Source organism: Nyctereutes procyonoides, unplaced genomic scaffold, assembly GCF_905146905.1.
Source record: "Nyctereutes procyonoides isolate TBG_1078 unplaced genomic scaffold, NYPRO_anot_genome, whole genome shotgun sequence".
Taxonomy (NCBI): domain Eukaryota; kingdom Metazoa; phylum Chordata; class Mammalia; order Carnivora; family Canidae; genus Nyctereutes; species Nyctereutes procyonoides.
In genome coordinates, this window is record NW_026575146.1 from 65,083,692 (window position 1) to 65,102,168 (window position 18,477).

Below are 18,477 nucleotides of genomic sequence, written 5' to 3' on the forward strand. Positions count from 1 at the left end.
GGTCCCCAGTCCAGCTGCACAGCCTCCCCAGGACCTGGGGATGTGCCAGAAGGCCGGGCCCCTCAGTGGTTGTGATGCTGATGGGAGCAGAGGCGGGACAAGGACATCTCCCTGGATGGGGCCACAAGGTGTGTCTGGCAGGTTTGGAAGGCGCAGGGCGGGGACAGGGGTGGGATCTGTGCCTCTGGGGTCCAAATACACCCCCCAGCATGGGGTCTGAGGCACCGGAGGAAAGGCCCCAGCAGCTGGGGCAGATAGAGTGGGCTTAGGACACCTGGGGACAAATCTCCCTTCTGGGAGCACAGGTTCTGCTCACTGAGGCCCCAGCGCAGGCCCTGAGCAACTCCTGACAGTTACATCCCGGGGCTCATGGTAGTGGTGTCTCTATGTGGTCAGAACCTGCAGGATCCTGGACCCCAAAGCAGGAAACAACCTGGAAGCCACCAGGAGCTTCCATGTGTGTGCAGAGGGGGTGGGGATGTCCCTGGGAGGGGCAGGGAGAGACCTGGGTGTGCAGGGTGGATCGGGGTATCCAGAGTCTTCCTGGAGGAGGTGGCCCCCAGAGTTGGAGAATGAGGGGTCTCGGGCCCTGGGCAGGGGGAGGCAGGGAAGGAGGCTGCAGGCCTGGAGCATGTGGGCCCTACGGTCCCGCAGCCACTGTGGCCCAGAGGGCCTCCCCTTGGCCTGCAGTCAGGCCTTCCTCCCGGTGGCTCCCTGGACTGGCCAGCAGCCTTTCAGAAGCAGTAGGAGGAACCCAGACTATGCCAGAGCTGCCAGCGGTGTCTCTTTGCCAAACCACACAGGCCACCTGCCCGGGACTCCAGACAGCCGTCCGCATGCCCACGATCACTTGCGTGGCTGTGAGTCAGCAAGCGACGTCAGGGCCAGGACCGCAAAGCCCACCACCCGTCATTAGTGGTCTGCGGAGCACCTGCAGGACGAGATGCAGCCAGTAGGGCTATGGGGTGCCTGGAGGCTGCACAAAGCAGACTGGGCTAGGGCATGCCCCGGCAGCACAGGGAGTAGGCTGAGGGTCAGCAGGGACGGGGCCTTGTGTTTGTGAGGGAGGGGGCCCACGAGGACACACGCATATGTAAACACGGTGCTTTCAGGAGCTGCCCAGGGCATGGGGTGGGGTGAGAGGGGCCCAGGGCCACTGCAGAAGTCTGTGATCAGGTGATGGAAGGAGCCACCACGTGGAGGCCTGGGGGCAGGATCTTCAGATGGGGTAAGCAGGGAGTGCAAAGGCCCTGAGGTATAGAGTCCAAGGAATGGGAAGGGCAGAGGGGTGGCTGAAGGGAGGGGAGGGTTCAGGGTCTCAGGTGTTCAGGGTCCAAGAGCAAGGATTTTTTTCAGGAAGACTTCAGAGGGATTTAAACTGGCCAATGACGTAATCTGATACACATTTCCAAACTAAGATGGGAGGGAGAAGTGATTCAATCTGTTATACGGTTTGTGTTTAAAAAAGAAAATCTGGGGGATCCCTGGGTGGCTCAGCGGTTTAGCGCCTCCCTTTGGCCCAGGGCGCAATCCTGGAGTCCCGGGATCGAGTCCCACGTCAGGCTCCCTGCATGGAGCCTGCTTCTCCCTCCTCCTGTGTCTCTGCCTCTCTCTCTATGTCTGAAATAAAATAAAATAAATAAATAAAAAAGAAAATCTATTTATTAATGAAAAACATAACACATTAAAAAATAATAATCGAAATCAGCTGTATCACAGACCCCCCAAAATTATGGAATCCTCAAAACAAGATAGATTTTTTTTTTATTATTTGCACTCAAGAAGTCTTGAGGTGTGCAGCACAGGGAAGGCCTGGTGCCAAGCACTGAGGATGCCAGCTGCTTCTGTCTTAGGTCTGCTGCGTTAGACTCCCAGGCCCAAGTTCCCCTCATGGGCCAGGGTGGCTGCTGGTGCCCCAGCTATTACATCTGTGTTCCATCCCCCAGACCATGGGGGGAGAGGGAAGTAATAAAAAACCGTACCCCCTCTGTGTTCAGGTCCCCTCCCAGACATTGCACACCCCCTCCCATCACCAGAATGAAGCCACACGGGCCTCTCGTGGCAGGAGAGCCGGGGACACGCAGCTTCTCTTCTGGGAAGCCATGTGCTGAGCTGAAAATGGACAGGGGAGAAGGGAAGAACTCACAGTGGGGTGACCGCTGACCCTGCCACCTTTGCCCTGGCTGCCCCTGCTCCAGAGAGGAAGCCACTTGTCACACTGTCTGGGCCAGCTTTACGCCATGACTCAGTGTCTCTGCTTCTGGGGCTTGCTGCCTCTCACCGCCTGGGCCTGGCAGGTCACATCTCGCTGGGGCACCATGGGAGATGGTGCAGACCCGTGCATGGGTGCCCATTTCACACCCCCAGGCCCGGGAGCACCCTTGACCCAGCCATGCCCATGTGACCCAGGCTCACGTCCCCTGTCTCTACAGTGGAGGGCAGCTCCACACCTGCTCCTAGTCTGGCTTCCTTCCCCTGACCTTAGGGACATGCAGCAGAGCATGGGGCCTGGCATGCCACCTTCCCATGGTGGCCCCTTCCTCCACCTGTTGGGGTCCACGCCACACAGACTGAGGGCCAGAGACCCCGACACTTCCTAAGACCCTGTTCAGGAAACACGGCCTGTCTGTGCACATGTGGGCCTGGGCCTGAGGTGACACGTCGTGCTCTCCCCGTGGTAACGCGGGTGGGTCGCGTCTGGGTTTATGCCCACCTAGGGCATGGTGCTGTCCCCTCCCAGGGGAGTTGCCACCTCCGGGGCCTGCTCCAGGCACGGAGGCCCACAAAGCTCTGCAGCCCTCATGTGCTGGACGCGGGCCTTGGTGCTAAATTCCCACAGCGTCCCCACTTGTCAAACAGGAAGGGTGTCCCTGGTCACGCAGCTCTGGGGAGACAGGTGAACTCTGTCATGCCAGTGCAGGTGTGTCTGCACGTGTGAGGCACCAACCTGCGTCTGCACTGGAGCACAGCTAGCCCTTCCCGCCCCCTCTCTGGGGACACTCCCCATTATCACTTGTCCACTGACCCTCACAGCAGCGCTGCATCCTGAACTCACCTTGGATGCCCATGCCCATCTCTGCAGAGGATTTGGAACCAGGTAGGGTAGGGGCAGGCGGGGGTTGGGGGGGCATTGGGGGGAGACAGGCAGGAGGCCTCGCCCTTCTTGGCTGCACTGGGAAGTCAGGGAACACACACTTCCTGGGCAAATGAGGATGATACAAGGAGCCCAGGAGTCCCTCCCTGAGGACTTGGGGGTGGGGGTGGGGGCAGGCAGACCAGAGGGCAGCCCCTGCTTCAAGGGCTGCCTGTGACCTTGACCCCTGGAAGGTGAAAGGTGAGGGGGGGCGGTGATACTCACAAACCCAAGTGTAAAGGCTGAATCATTATAGAAGCATCTTTCCTGCCCTCCTCCCGGATGGAGCAAGGAACGTGGGCTTTGAGGCCCAGGGCTCCCCAGCTGTCACGCCGCAGCCCCACTAGCCCCCCAAGGCCTTCTCACCTGCCCTCCTCACCACCTGCCAGCCTCCAGCCTCCCCTGCCCCCTCAGGACCCTCCCTCCAGGAGCCAGCACAACCCTGGGGCAGGAGGGGGAATGCTCCGCAGGAAAGAAAAATCTGGGTTTCCAGCTGCTCTCAGCAGTCAGGTGTGGGCTCTCAGAGAACAGAGGGGTGCCTGCCGGGCGCCACACCCCACACCTGCCCAGACCCAGGGCACTACGGGTCCTGCCCACACTCGCCAGCTCTCAGGCCCCTGAAGCCGGACAGAGGCACTGACCACTTCTCTGAGCTTCTGTGCCCTCAGCCTCCAACTGGGTGGGAGCCCGCTCCAGGGACTGGCATGCCCTGGGACAGCTGCCCTGAAGTGCCGCCCCCCTGCAGTGCCACCCCCCCCAGCGGGCCCTGCTGCTCCCCCCCAGAGAGGAGAAAAGAGTCAGCAGGAAGGCCCAGACCCCGTTTAGTGGAAGATCCCTTTTTCTGATAAATCCCCTGGGTGACTTGCATTTTCCAGGCTTTTGGTTTCACTTGTAATGGGGCTCTCCCAGCAGGGGTGAGGCAGGGGAGGGGGGGGTCAGGGGAGGTCTCAGCCTGGAGTGGGCCAGGACCCTGGGCAGGGCAGGCGCTGGGCTGTCACCCACGGGGCTCTGGGGCAGGCCCTACAGACCCGGGGAGCGTCCAGCTGGGTGCTGGGTTGGCCCTCCTGGGCCTGGCTGTGCTGAGGGGCAGAGGCCCCTTCCCCAGGGCCCCAGGCAGCCTCTCCTCCAGCTGTGGCTGCAGCCCCCCGCCACGCCCTCCACCTCCTCCCCACCGCCTCCACCCCACCCCATGTCTAGAACACCACCTGGCATACTGGATTCCATGATGCTCAGGGCCAATGAACAAGCCTCCAGCTCAGTGACCTAACTTGCTGCTTTCTGGCCCCGGGGGTGGGGGCGCCACTTACCTTCTTGGATGTCAGATCAGCCCCCAGGGCCTGAGAGGACCACCGCCCCTCACAGATGGAAGCTGACACAGAGAGGCCTGGCCACTGCCCCAGCCCACGCAGCTGCCGGGGCCAGGGTTACCGAGCCGCAGCCGGGCCCTACCGGCGGTGGGAGGAAGCTTGGCTGCCCCGGCCCGCTAGTGGCTGTGCTCACTGCACACGAGGGGCGCTTCGGTGTGGACGTCGGTGGACACGATGCTCGCGGTGCGACAAGCGGGAAGGCCGCGGGCTCAGGGTCAGGACCGGAGGACGCTAGCCCGGGAGTAACGCCCTGCCCCTCCTGCCCCCGCCCGGGCACGGGGCGCCATCCGGGCACCGGGCCCCCGGGGCTGCGCCGACGGGGCGGGGGCCCTCTGCCTCCCGCACCTGCCGGCCGCGCGGCGGCCGGGGGTCAGGGGGCGCAGGGGCGGGCGGGGCCGGGCCGGGCGTGGCGGCGCCTCGCCGTCCTGGCGCGCTCAGCAGTTAGCCAAGCGGCCCCGGAAACGCTGGCTCTTGGCCTCTTGTCAGGGCTAAAAGTGTCCACGACGGGGGCAGAGCCGGACGTGCAGCCGCCCGCGCGAGGCCGAGGCCTGGGGGAACCGGGCCGTCCTCGCGGGACAGGAAGGAGCCCTCCCGGCCCCGCGGACCCGCCCGGCCGGGGACGGAGTCGGGGCGGGACCGGGGGCGGGGCGGGGGCGGGGCCGGGGCGGGGCGGGGGCGGGGCGGGGGCGCAGCCGGGTGCCCCCCGCCCAGGCGCGAGCGGCGCTCTGGCCCCGAGCGAGGCGGCTCCGCCGGCCGCACCATGGAGTCGCGCCCCGAGGAGTACGAGCTCAACGGCGACCTGCGCCCGGGCTCGCCCGGCTCCCCGGAGGTCTCGGTAAGCCCGCGCCGCTGTGCGATCCGGGCCGGCGCCTGCCCTCTCTGGGCGCCGCGCGCTGCTCCCCGGGCACCGGGGGCGCCGGCCGACCGGGAGCGCGCCGCTTCCGCACTGCGAGGTGCCGGGGTCGCTGCGCCCCGTGCGCCCTGTGCGCCCCGCGCCGCGGGGCCCGACAGGTGGCCCCGGGGCAGCGGCCTCGGGTGCAGGGACGAGGGGCGGGCCGGGAGGTGCCCACGCCGAGCTGCGTGGCCCAGGGGCGCTGGCGCCGCCTTCCCGCGCCTCCCGCGCCTCCCGCGCCGGCCTCTAACTTGGGCCCCCGCGTCTCCTCCCGCTCCTGCCCCGGCGCGCAGGATCCCAGCCTCTGGGCCCCGGGCCAGCCCCGGGCAGACGCTTACGTCACCCGCCGTGTCCACCGCCGCCGCACTATGGGGTGCGTGCCCCCAGGGCCCCCCCTGAAGCCTGTGCACAGACCCTGCTGGCCCAGGAGGGCCGTGGGCCTGAGGCGGGCCCACCCCCACCTTGGAGGGGCCTCCCCCCGCCCCGGGGTCCATCGGGGCTCCCGGTGCCGTCTTCCCTGGGCCCAGCGCGGTAACTTGTTGACTTTGAACATTCTTTCACTTTCTGACCCCCTGGGGCAGGGGTGGCAGTCTCCGGGGCCTGAGCAGGGGCCGGCAGCGATGCCCGGCGGTGGCGGAGGTCCCGCGGGGTGCGCCCAGCCCGGGGTAGGGGCAGGCCCTCCTCCCTGCTGCTGTCCAGCCTTGCCTGTCCCTGGCAGAAGCTTCCTGGGGCTCAGCCTCCCTGTCGACCGTTCAGTAAATCCTGATTACCCTGGGATGGCACAGAACGTTTGTCCTGGGGTTGGTGGTGGGGAAGGAAACCAAAGACGGAGGCGGCCCTGGCGCGGCGCTGCCCTGGCATGTAAGCACTTTGGCACAGTGGGCTGTGTGTGCTTGGGGAGCCTGCCTCACCTCTCTGGGCCTCCTGCGCGTGGTCTGAAAAATGAGTTTTCCGTGCCTTTGGGGAAGGCAGGCAATAAATAGGGCAGGTGGGTTGGAAGGGAGGGACCCTGCACCTTCTGCCCCAAGCTGTTCTGCTCTCCTGGTCCTTGGCAGATAGGACGGACAGCCTTGCTGCCTGCGGGGTCCCTTGCATCTGGAGCCCAGTGAAGTCAGGTAGGCATTGCTCAGGGGTTGGCTCTGGGACCAGTATGGGAAGATGTGACCCCATTATCACTGAGCAGATGTCTCAGAGTGGAGACCAGCCCAGATGGAGAAGCCAAGACCTAAGTGCAAAACCCCACCTATGGGCAGGTGGGAGTGGAGCCAGCTCCCTGCACAGTGGGGACAGCGGGTGGTGCTGGGCGCTGCAGGACCTGGGGGGGAGGGGGGGCATGGCCCTCTGTGGTGTGGGGAAGGACGTCCCAGCAGAGAGGACAGCGAGCGAAAGGCCCAAGGCTGGCCCACCGAGCGGTCAGGGCTGGGGAGAAGGCAGGTGATGTAAGGCCGGGCCCCTCTGTAGCTCCCGAGAGCCAATGTGAGGGGAGGGGTCTCCGTTCACCGGCAGGGAGGCTTCTGGAAGGGTGGGCAGCCTCAAGGCTGGTGCTCGCCCTGCCTAGGGCCTGCACCCCAGCCCCCCGACACCACTCTCCAGCCTCCTCCTTGCCCTTCCCACCTTTAGAACCTGCCTCGTGTGTTCATCTGTGACTCTGGGCTTCAGTTTCTCATCTGTGACGTGGGAGGTTAGCAGGGCCTTTCTCAGAGAGCGTGATGAGGACCCAGTGGGCTACTGTGTGCTGGACACTCAGTATTCACATCCTTGCCCACCGCACAGGACCCTCTCCCGGAGGAAACCCTGAGGACAGGCACAGCCCTCTCTTCCAGCGGAACTTGGCTGCTGCTTGAATCTGAGCCCCAGCCCCAGGCATCTGTGTGAGGGTCGGGGCAGGAGGACAGTCTCACTGGGGTGAGGGGCAAGCCGCTGGGTCTTCAGATCCACCAACCAGAGTGGGAACCCTGGATGGCAGGGTAGGTGGGCTCTGTTGGGCCCCTGGTGGTGGGGGGACTGACTGGGAGGCCTGGGCCAAAAGCGCCGGTCTGCCTCAGGACACCCGTGGCAGGCCACAGTGTCCTCTTGTGGGAAGGGGGTGGGATTGCTCACCTTCCAGAAGAGCCCTACATGTGACCCCTGAGCAGGGGAACCCTGCAGCGCCCCCCCCCAAACACACACACCTGTGCCCTCATGACCTCGCATAGGCCAGGCTGGCCGGGTTCCCTGAGGGAGGAAGCTGGTGTCTCACTTGTGGCTGGAGGCAGGAGGACTAGTAAACATCAATTTTACTGTGGAAACAGCCCTTGGCTGTGTCATGCCCTGGTGCATCTTGGCTTGGAGACAACTGCCTCAGCCACTACAGGAGACAAGGGTCACAGTGGGTGGAGGGCACGGCAGGGGGCAGCAGGACCAGATGGGTTCCTGGAGTCACAGCAGGTGGAGGCATGGCAGGGGGCAGCAGGACCAGGTGGGCTGTGGCTCCGGGGGTCACATCTGGGCCATGCAGAGCTCAGCTGCTGAAGGAAGTTTGAACTTTTCCTAATTTCTGCTTTCCTGGCAGATCTTGAGACTGGCAGGGTCTTGGCCAAGTTCTAAAAGGTGACCCTGATGTGGCCTCGGGGTCACTGCCGGCCAGTGTTGAACACACAGGAAGCAGGCCTGCCCAGCCCCATGGCCCAGCTGCTGCGGACACCCCCCACCCCCACCCAGCAGGACTTCCTGCTGGACGCTGACATGGAATGGGAGACCTCCCAGGGCTGGCCTCTGTGCCATGTCTGAGCAGTGGGCTCGTGCCCACTCTGGGGGGTCAGATGAGGGACACCCCAGGCCCTGCCAGACCCTCCTAGGTTCTCAGGTCTTTCCCCAGAGGGAAGGTCTTTGAGGCCCCCACTCCTGGTGGTATTCACTGCGCACACGCAGAGGTGCCGGGGTGGGTTAGGATCTGGAGCCGCAGGGCCCCTGGGTCTGCTCGGCTCACATGGTTGTGTCCTGGGCTTGGCCTTTCTTTCTTTCTTTCTTTCTTTCTTTCTTTCTTTCTTTCTTTCTCTTTCTTTCTTTCTTTCTTTCTTTTCTTTCTTTCTTGATTCTACTTATTTGAGAGCGAGTCACCCAGGGGCCCCTGAACTTGTCCTTTCTCTTGTTACAGATTTTTTGTTGTGAATCCGTGCAGCTTGATTGGGAGGCTGTGTGCTGGGGGTGCTCCAGCAGACCCAGGGGCCTCTGTGCCTGCATTCAGGCCCATGTGCCCGTTTTGCAGATGAGGGAACTGAGGCACAGACCCTGGTGTGGCATTCAGGGATGCTAGAGAGGCCAGTGGAAGTGCCACCCTAGCTCCTATCAGGGCGGCAGATGGACATCATGGATGTGGTGGGGGACTGGTCTCTCATTCTGAAAACGGGAAACTGCCTCTGGGCAGGGGTTCCGTTCCACACTTTTATGTGGGGTTTGGGGTCAGAGGCAGGCAGGGCAGGCAGGTGAGAGGGCATCAGGAACCAAAAGCTCTGGGTCCTGCAGGGGAGCAGGGGGCTCTGGTGGGCACCCCATCTCTGCCCACCCACACCTGGCCTGGACTGGAGCATCCATTCAGCTGTGGCCAGAACCAGGTGCGTAGGTGCAGCAGAGCCAACAATGTCCCCACCCAAGCTGAGGACACCCAGCCTTGTGACCTGAGGCCCTCTGTGTGTGGGCATGGAAGGTGGGCCTCCCTGCTCTCTTCCAGCCCCTGCCCAGGCCCCTTCCTGGCTTTTAGGGGGAAATGCTGAGCTCACTGGCCACCTCCCCTGCTCCTGGACCACCACTGGGCCCTGGGAACACATTAACTGGCTATTGGTTCCCTGCACTACTCCGGTCTGGGGTCGCGGGTGGAGGCGATGTGGGCAGGTCCCAGCCCGGCTCTCCGCAGGCGGGCAATGGCACCAGGCTCCCAGGCCTTCCCCATGGGGTGGCTGCCAGGCTGTGCTGGCCCCTGACAGCTCCCCTGGGCTATGGGTTCCCTCCCCATTAGTTGGGACCCCCGTGGGTGTGGGGCTTCCCGGAGTGTGGCCTGCCACATAGATGGGGCCCCGGAGGCCCGTGGCAGGCAGTGCATTGTCAAGGCCACATGGCGGGCCTCAGGGCTCCCCCTGGTACCCCCCCTCACTGCACAGCTGGAGTAGGAAGCAGATGGCCGCGTGGGCAGGAAGTGCCCTGCACCGGGAGGTGCGTGTAGCCAGGGCCCTGGCTGGTCCTCTGGGGCCAAGGCGTCCCCAGAAGCTCCCGGGACTGCTGCTCTGGCCCTGCCGCGCGCACACCAGGAGACTGAGGCTGGAGGGCGCTGACTCTCCTGGGGGTGCACGGCAGAAGACTGGTGCCTCCTGGCGCACAGCGCCCTCTGCAGGGGGCTCTTGATCCCAGGGCCTGAGTTCACAATACAGCCCGCGCTTGGCTTCAGACCAGGCGCTTCCTGTGCCAGCCTCAGTTTACCTATAGTGGGTGTGTGTGAGGACGCGGCTGGGGTGCACCCAGAGGAGGGCACTCAGCCGAAGGATGAGCAAGAAGGATACTGTGCCTGGGGCACAGGGAATGGGGACCCCCATTCCTGTCCCTGGCCTGTCCTGTATGTGACTGCATGGCTGCCCCACTCCCGCAGTCCAGGAGGACTCAGAAGGGGAAGCCCTGCCCTCCCTGGAGGCCAGCGCAGTGAGCCTAGGCGTGCGTGCTTGTACTGTGCACATACGTGTGTGCGCGCACATGCTTGTGTGCATGCATGTGCTTGTGTGTGTGCTGTGTGTGTGCACATAATTGGGTATGTGCTGTGTGTGCACGTGCACTTGGCACCCCTGCCCCTGGAAGGTGGGAGCTCCTGCTACATGTGCACCGGGCTCTCTGGGACGCGGACGGGGGAAGCACCGTGTGGCCCCTGGGGAAGGCACTTTGCACTTGTGGTTTGCAGCCCAGCGCCTCCGGGATGCCTGTCCCCGGGAGCGCACGTGACAGGGTGCGGCCAGCCAGGCAGCTCTGGAGAGCGAGCTGGGGCCCAGCCTGGTGCCATGAGGTGCCCGCCCCTAGGCGGTGGGAGTCCACGCCCAGACCCCAGGGTGAGCGCCTGGGCCCTGGCGGGGGTGGCCTAGCTAGCAGGGGGTGCAGCTGGAGGCGCTGCCAAGAGGTGGAGCAGAGACCTAGGCTTGGCTGTGGGTGGAACATCCCAGAAGCCGTGCCAGGCTGGGGCCGAGGTCTGGGAGTTTAAACCCAGTGGCTTTGCTACTTGGCCTCAGGCAGTGGGGCAGGCGGGACGGTCCGCTGGCTGGTTGCCTCCCTCCTGGGCATGTTACTCTGGGTCACAGAGCCAGCCCCCGCCCGCCCCCGCTCCCCCTGCGTTCTGCTCTCCGCGTTCCAGGGGAGATTTCCCTCAATGGCAGGAGAGGAGGAGGCTTCTCACTTGCCGCCCCCCGCCCCCACAGCCACCTCCCTGGCCTGCATCTTTCATGATTTAGAAACATGAGCTACCAAGTGCCCCCAGAGGCCCCAGCGATGGGCTGACAACTCTGGGTCACCTGCGGACAAGGGGACAGGGCTGGGGGCTGAGGGAGGCCTTGTGAGGGAGGAGAGCATCTCCTACTTCCCTGCACTTGCGCCTCAGTAGGGAGGGCTTCCTGAAGGCCGTGACCCCCTGCATAGGGCGTGAAGGGCACAGGAGCAGCCGTGCCCCTGCGGCACTGTGGGGCTGCACCTCCTGAGAAACAGGAATACTGACTGAGGCAGGAGGATGGTGTCGCGTCTGCACCTGGGCTCCCGAGGCCCCGAGTGGCTGAGTTAATTGTATAGCCTTTTCTGTGGCGATCACGGCTCCATAAAATGCTTGAAAATTGTTTTTCAAAATAAAAATTAAAGCAGCAGTTAAGCTCAGCTGTAGCCCTGAGATCGCACAGGGCTCTGGTGGCACTTCCTGCCCTGGCCAGCAGCCACTGGCCTGGAGGGGGAGGGCAGGGGGCGGCGGGGGGGCGGGGCGGCGCTGGCCCAACTGGAGCACGTGCAGGGACCCCGTGCTCTGTGTCCTCCAGGACCGGGGCTCCCAGGGCCCGTCCTGAGGGGCCACGCGGCCTCGTCAGGGCTTCTCATCTGCCCTTCACCCCGGCCCTCGTGTGCAGCCCCCCACTCCCACCCCTGCCCCCGCCCAGGCTGACTGCTCCGTCCCCACAGCCAACCCCGCTGGGGCAGGAACCGGCCCATCAATGTGAACCATTACGCCAACAAGAAGAGCGCGGCCGAGAGCATGCTGGACATCGCGCTGCTGATGGCCAACGCCTCCCAGCTGAAGGCCGTCATAGAGCAGGGCCCAAGCTTCACCTTCTTCGTGCCCCTGGTGGTCCTCATCACCATCTCCCTTGCGCTGCAGATTGGTGTGGGCGTGCTGCTCATCTTCCTTGGTGTGAGCCTGGGCTGGGCCTGGTGGGGGGGAGGGCCTGGGATGCTCCCACCCTTGATCTGCTGCTCCTGCTTGCATCCCCCCCGGAACGGGCTGCTCACCACCAACAGGCCTCACTCAGCCTTGCAGTCAGGGCTGGCTCCCCGATGCAGCCCTCTGAGCCCCCCCTGCCGGGTCTCTGTCCTTCCTTCTGCCCAAGCTGAGGGTATAGGAACACGTGACCATCCAGTGGTCTTCAGGGACCAGATGGTCCTGCCCCCGAGGTGAGTGAGGTCAGGGCACCCCTCACTGCTGGCTGTGTGACCTTGGGCAGGTGCATGACCTCCCAGGCCACGGTTCCCTCACCCGTAGAGTGGGCGTAAGGACAGGCCCTTGGGTCAGCATGAGCACCGTGGGTGCTCAGGGAGGTGCTGCCTGTGTGCACTTGGTGCCTCATGTCGGCTCTGTCCTGAGATGGCATCTGGGCTCTGGTTTGTGGGGGACACAGGGCTGCTGCTCCGCGGCCACTGCACAGTCCCCACCCCGCACACGGTGGCCCTGGTGCAGTGCCTGTTCCCTGTGCCCGCAGTCAGGTATGACCTCAACAATCCCGCCAAGCACGCCAAGCTGGACTTCCTTAACAACCTGGCCACCGGCCTGATTTTCATCATCGTCGTGGTCAACATCTTCATCACTGCCTTTGGTGTCCAGAAGCCGGTGATGGACGTGGCCCCCCGGCAGTAGGGGCTCAGGTGAGCCAGAAGGGCACACGCCACCTCTGTCCCCTGGCCAGCCCTGTCAGGCCCCTACTCTACCACCAGCAGACCCTTGTGCCCTGTGTCGGTCCTGTCCGGGCCTCACAGGGTGGGCACCCCTGGCCGCGTGCCCCCCCACACTCACCCCCTGTCCTTGCTCAAAGAGGTGAGCACCCACCAAGGTCACCCCACTTGGAAGCAGGAGCCACAGGGAGACTGGGTGACCCCCATTACATGTTCAACAAAGAAGCCCCTATGCTGTTTGGGGCCCAAGGGGGTGCCAGACACAGGATCCCAGGTGCCTCAAGGGCAAATGTAGAAGGTCAGCAGGCCCAGCGTGTGTCACATGTCCTCCATCTGAGGCCCTGGTATAGGCTGTCACACCATAGGTGTGTGCATAGGTGGACACTCCTCTGGCCCCATGGTCACACCTTGAGCCCCCTGGTCACTCCTCGGTCCTGCCCCAGGGAGAACATGGGCACTGGTAACAGTCGTCTGACCCCCAATACCCCCTGGCAGAGTGGACAGGAGCTCCCTGAACACCTGCCTATTGGGAGCGGCCAGCAGACGAGGAGGTGGGACCCCGGGAGCAGGGCTGACACGAGTGCCCGTTCTGTGCCACTCACACCATGGCTGTCGGCCCCACCTGGGGTCCGGCTCTAAGCCTGGCTGGCGCTGGTTTATTCAAGCTGTCCCCAGTGGAACCCCCTGGATGCCAGCCTGCTCCCTTGGCCTGGTGACCAAGACATTTATTAATTGCTTGCTGTGTGCCCCGGACACTGTCCTGAGCCTCTTGGAGCATTAGCCCAGCGAGGGTCACATGAGTCAGCCCACCAGCCTCTGCTCTCCCTTCAAATCCTGACAGTGACCCCTGAGGGGAAACTGAGGCTTACCCAGGTCGGAATTAGGCCCTGCTGGCTCTGGAGCTGTCACGGCCCAATGTTCGTGTCTGGAGACCCTCACCCCATCTTCCCCCTTGTCGGCAGATGCCCCCAGATGGAACCCTGCCACAGCCACCCAGATTCCGGAGCCGCCTCGCCCTGAGACCCACCCCCTGTGGGAGTTGGTCCTGGAAACTGCAGGAACCCAGGTGGGCCCCGCCGGGCCATATCCCAGGACAGGCTGCCCGTGGTGAGGCCACCCAGGCCAACACGGGGCCTGCTCCCCTTGAGATTGGCTCAGGACACACAACTGGGGCAGGGTCGTGGCCACCACAGACACACAGCAGCCCAAGGATGGTGAGGCGCCTAGTCGGCCTTGGTCTCAGGATGTTTCCAGAGGGACAAGGAGAGCCCCCACCCTCTGCCAGTGCAAGGACCGTCTGGGCCTCGGGGCCCCACTCTGGTCCCCCAGGACACAGGCCTGCCAGCCCCCTGGTCACGGGCCCTGAACACACCTGCCACCAGCAGTGAGGGGGCAGTGCCCCCGCCCTCCTCAGGGGCCCGAGCCCCTGCATATCTAAGCACCAATGACCAATAAAGCTGACGCACCTCCTGCCTCAGGCCTGGGTGGTCAATGGGTTGAGCAGACGTCCAGCTCTTGATCTTGGTTCAGGTCATGGTCTCGGTCGTGGGATCCAGCCTGGTGTTGGGCTCTGTGCGAGGTGCCTCGTTGGCTTGGGATTCTCTCCGCCCTTCCCCCCAATCAGCCACATCGTCCAGGGAAGAATGGGGAAACAGAGGAGAGGAGGTGGAGACGCACTGGGCGCACTGGGCAGCGGGGAGCTGGGGCCCTGGGCAGCCATCTGCAGAGGTGAGCGTCTCTGCATCCTGCATGGAGGGGGGAAAGGTGGTGATCCACGTGTAGGCGAGGCCTGGGGGGAAGACAAGCAGGTGGGCAGAGGGAGGGCAGGTATTCCCGCCAGTCGGGGGGCAGATAGCGCTGCGTGGGGGCACCCGGGGCTGGTGGCAGAGGTCACAGACTGGGGAATAGCCCCAGGGTGGGGCTCAGCCTCCCCTTCACTGACCTGGCTCTCACCCTGACCTGTCCCCACAACCTGGGCCTCCTGCCAGCCCACCCGGGGCACCCCATCCTGTCTCCCTTCCCTGCTCCTGTCCTGGGCGGCCTGTTCCCTGGCCCTGTCCTGCCCAGGGTCTGGCACAGGTGGACCGGGGGATCCGCGGGGATCTGTGGCCCAAGATGTGGGCTGGGTGGTCATCACCTGGAGCAGTGCCATGGACATGGCCGACAGGTCATCTAGCTCCTCCTTTGGCCGGGACAGGAAGCTTGTTAGTACCTGCCAGAGAGCTGAAGCCCAGGGGCCTGGACCAAGCCCCAGTGGCCAGGCCGGCTGCCTCCACGGGCGGTGAGGACACTGGGGACGTTGGGGGGCAGTGGGCGGGCCTGCATCCTGGGCCCCACTGCCCCTGCCCCCAATGTGCCCCCCCAGCTCCCAGGCCTGAGCCTTGGTGGCCACTCTGACCCCTGACCCTCACTCCACATGTTTCCATTGAGGCCTTGAGAGCTCTTGGTGGCTCTCAGGCCCCCCTGTGGGTCCTTCCCACACTCCCAGTCACTTTGGGCCATTTGGGTTTGCTCTGCTTCTGGCACCATCGGCCAGCGTCAGCATCCACAGGACAACTTGGCCCACGTCTGCTCCTACCTGCTCCTGCCCTGCCTGCCCCAGGACAGGGCTGCCCCCAGACAGAGCCGGTCCTACCTGCCAGTCTCTCTGAGGCCAATGCCACCACCTCTGCCCTGTGTCCGTGGCACCATGTTTGGCATACAGTTGGTGCTCAGTAAATGTCTGCTGCGGACCACATGAACTAGGCCCAGTGGGTACTTCAGAACCGGGGCCCACAGAGCCCTGGGGGACAGTAAGACCCTGCGAGGGAGGGAGGAGGGCGAGGAGCCAGGAGATATGAGAAGGATGTGAGATAGACATGCCTTAGGGAGACCAACGACCTGGGTGCTGTGGGTGGGGGGCCAGGTGGGGGGGCTGAGGGGGCCTGGAGGTGGTCAGGCCTGAAGGGGTCTGGGCAGGGGACTGAGGGAGCCCAGGGGGTGTCAGGCCTGAGGGGAGCTGAAGGGGCCTGCCGCACAAGAGCCGGAGGCCGCATGGACCAGGAGCAGATGTGTCCTGAGAGGATGGCGGATGGGCTAGGATGACGACTGGTAGCAGTGGATGGGTCATCGCTGCCTGGGCCTGTCCACACATGAGGAAGTAGCTCTGTGCTGTAGAAGGAAGGCCAACCCTGGCCACCCTCTCTCCCAGGTCTACTTACCACCAGTTCCCACCCCTGGCCTTCCTCCCCACTGTCCTCCCATCCAGGCCTCCATGTCCTGACCTGAGAAGAGGAAGGACCCGGACATGTGTGGGGCGTGAGGAACGTGCCCCAGGGCAGCAGTACCCCCACACCCCGCAGCACCCAGCCCACACTCTCAGCAGGGGGATGGGTCCTGGCCTTCCAGATGGGTAAGAACCAGGGTCCCAGCTGCTGCCTGGCTGGTGCTGAGGGGCCCTCATCCCGTCTGTGGGACTGTAGGCCTGGGGCCCGTCCGGCAGGAGGCCACCCAGGGGCCTGGTCAGGCCTGGCGTTGAGCAGAGGTTTTGGGGGCAACAGGGAAAACGGGGCTTTCTGAACCTGCTGAAGAACACTGACCCAGGAAAACTGGAAATAACTACCCTGGATCCAGCAGTGTCAGCACCTTCACCCAGACACTCTGCACCTGCAGTCAACGCCACTCTCTCCCTAGAGGGAGCGCTGTGTTGTGCAAGATGCAGCTGCATTTCCTGCTTCACAAACACCAGGCTGTGTCCTTACCCAGCCCTAACCACATCCGCCCAAGGGAAGGGCATCTAGAGCCCAAACTCCTGCCACAGGAGACCCCTTCTTCACCAACACCCTCCATCACACCCTCCATCACACCCTCCTCATATACTCCTCACACCTCCCACCACCTCCTCACACCCTCCTTACACTTCACATGCTGCTCACACCTTCCTTACACTTCCTCACACCCTTTTCAAACCCTCTTCATACCTCCACACACTTCCTCACATCCTCACACCTTCCTCATACACACCACATACCTCCTCACATCCTTTTACACCCTCCTCACACGGCCACACCCTACTCACACCTCCATAACCTCCTCACCCATCCTCACATCATTCTCACACCTCTTCCCACCCTCCTCATACACTCCACACACCTCCATACACCTCCTCACATCCCCCTCATACCCTCCTCACACCCTCCACACATATCCTCACACTTCCTCACACCCCCCTCACACCTCACATCTTCCTCACACCCTCCTCACACCTTCACACCTCCTCAATCTCCTCACTTCTCACCTCCTTATACCCTCCTCACAACCCCCACACACCATACACCCTTCCCACACCTCCTCACACCTCATTTCACTCTCTCATTAACCCTCCTCACACCCATCACATATGTAATCCTGGGAACTGTTCTCTACCCCGGGCAGCCTCTCCCTGCCTCTGCACTCTTCTGAAGGTGGAAATGGCATCCCAGGACTATTATAGCCAGGATGAGGACCTACTCTTGTTACTGTAGTATTTGGAAGGGCTTCCTGGAGGAGATAACATTTTAAAAAGTTAAATCCATGGAGTGTTCCAGCTGTGGGCACAGCATGTGAAATGTGCTCAGGCAAGGATCGCGGGTGTTCCAGCTATAGACGTGTGGAGGTGAGGATATAGGACAGTGAGGGCCTGAGGCTGATGGGGCAAGGGGGCAGGGGAGTTTGTGACCTATGGTGCCTTTCCTGCCCTGATGCACCACTGAACGTGGGACAGCAGTGACTATCCTGTTTGGGAAGTAGTGGCCTCATGGGTCTCAGGTGGCAGACAGCAGTAGGACCTTCCCCGCCACAGGCCTGCTGGGCCCACCTGTCTCTGGGATGTTTCTTCAAGGGTGCTGTCTTGGTTTGGGTGCTTAGATGTAGACATTTACTTCAAGAGGTTGGAAGTCTAGATCAAGGCATTGGCAGATTCGGTGTCTGGTGAGAACCGCTCCTCCTTGCTGTGTCCTCACATGGCAGAGTGAGACACTTGAGAGTCTCTTTTCTGAGCTCACTAATCCCATCCTGGGCTCTACCCTCATGATCCAATTACCCCCCAAAGGCCTCACCCCTACCATCATCCCCTTGGAAGTTAGGTTTCAATATTGTGGGTTTTGGAGCGACACAAACGTTCAGAGCACAGGGGTCACCAGCTGAACTTAGAACACGCTGGAAACTTCTCTTCCCCTCCTGGGGGCAGCCATGTCTGCACCGACACGGAGCGGCCTCATTTTTCTTTCCCAGGGTGTCTTCACCTGGGAGCATCCACCACCATTACCCAGGCGTCTGTCCCCTTCACCAGGGTGTGCCCATCACCTCTTCCCAGCTGTGTCTGAGAGTAGGTCTGACATGGAGAGCACCCCAGGGTGCCTGCCCAGGAGGAAACTGACTCCAGGAATGGGCATCTTGCCCCCTCACGATGGGCGGGGGCTGCAGACCACACACAGCAGCCTGAGCCTCAGGGGTGGGCTGCACTCGAGGCCAGGGCGAAGCAGGGAACGCCCCACTGGCAGGCAGCCTTGGTGGTGCTGGGAGCAGGGGCACAGCCCTGGGGCCTGGTTCTGGAAGGACGCACGTCTCCAGCCCTGCCTGGCCTGCGGAGGGACTCTGGGGAACCAGCAGGCTCACAACTCCCCACCTTGCCGCGCGGGCTCACCGTGGAGCACAGGCAGCCCCCTATCTGCGTCCCCGCAGGTGACCCAGACACCCCGTCCCCCGCTCCCTGCCACCACCGGGCAAGCTCACCGAGAAGCGGTGGCGAGCATGTGACCGAGCATGTGACCGACCGGGCGGCGCTGTCCGGGGAGCTCCCAGGGGCCCCCAGCGCACAAGCACACAGGCCAGCAGAGGCTGAGCTTGCAGGCACAGCAAGGCCCGTGGGGCGGAGGCAGGAGGGGGCAGTGGGGGTGGGGGAGGTAGGCCCTGAG

The 18,477-nt window shown here is 63.4% G+C and overlaps 1 protein-coding gene across 1 annotated transcript; it reads left to right on the top strand.

Annotated features, from left to right (window-relative positions):
* Positions 1-5,188: 5,188 nt before the first annotated feature.
* Positions 5,189-14,049, top strand: NINJ1 (ninjurin 1). Its single transcript, XM_055309409.1, has 5 exons — positions 5,189-5,329; positions 9,250-9,254; positions 11,561-11,787; positions 12,355-12,517; positions 13,507-14,049. The coding sequence occupies exons 1-4, from the start codon at positions 5,261-5,263 to the stop codon at positions 12,507-12,509; spliced, it is 456 nt and encodes a 151-aa protein (XP_055165384.1). The 5' UTR covers positions 5,189-5,260; the 3' UTR covers positions 12,510-12,517; positions 13,507-14,049.
* Positions 14,050-18,477: the final 4,428 nt, after the last annotated feature.

Bases quoted from the DNA above. Each gene is read 5' to 3' on its own strand.
- NINJ1 (XM_055309409.1), top strand. From the start codon at position 5,261: ATGGAGTCGCGCCCCGAGGAGTACGAGCTCAACGGCGACCTGCGCCCG. The intron at 11,788-12,354 runs GTGTGAGCCTGG...CTGTGCCCGCAG, and splicing joins CGTGCTGCTCATCTTCCTTG to TCAGGTATGACCTCAACAAT.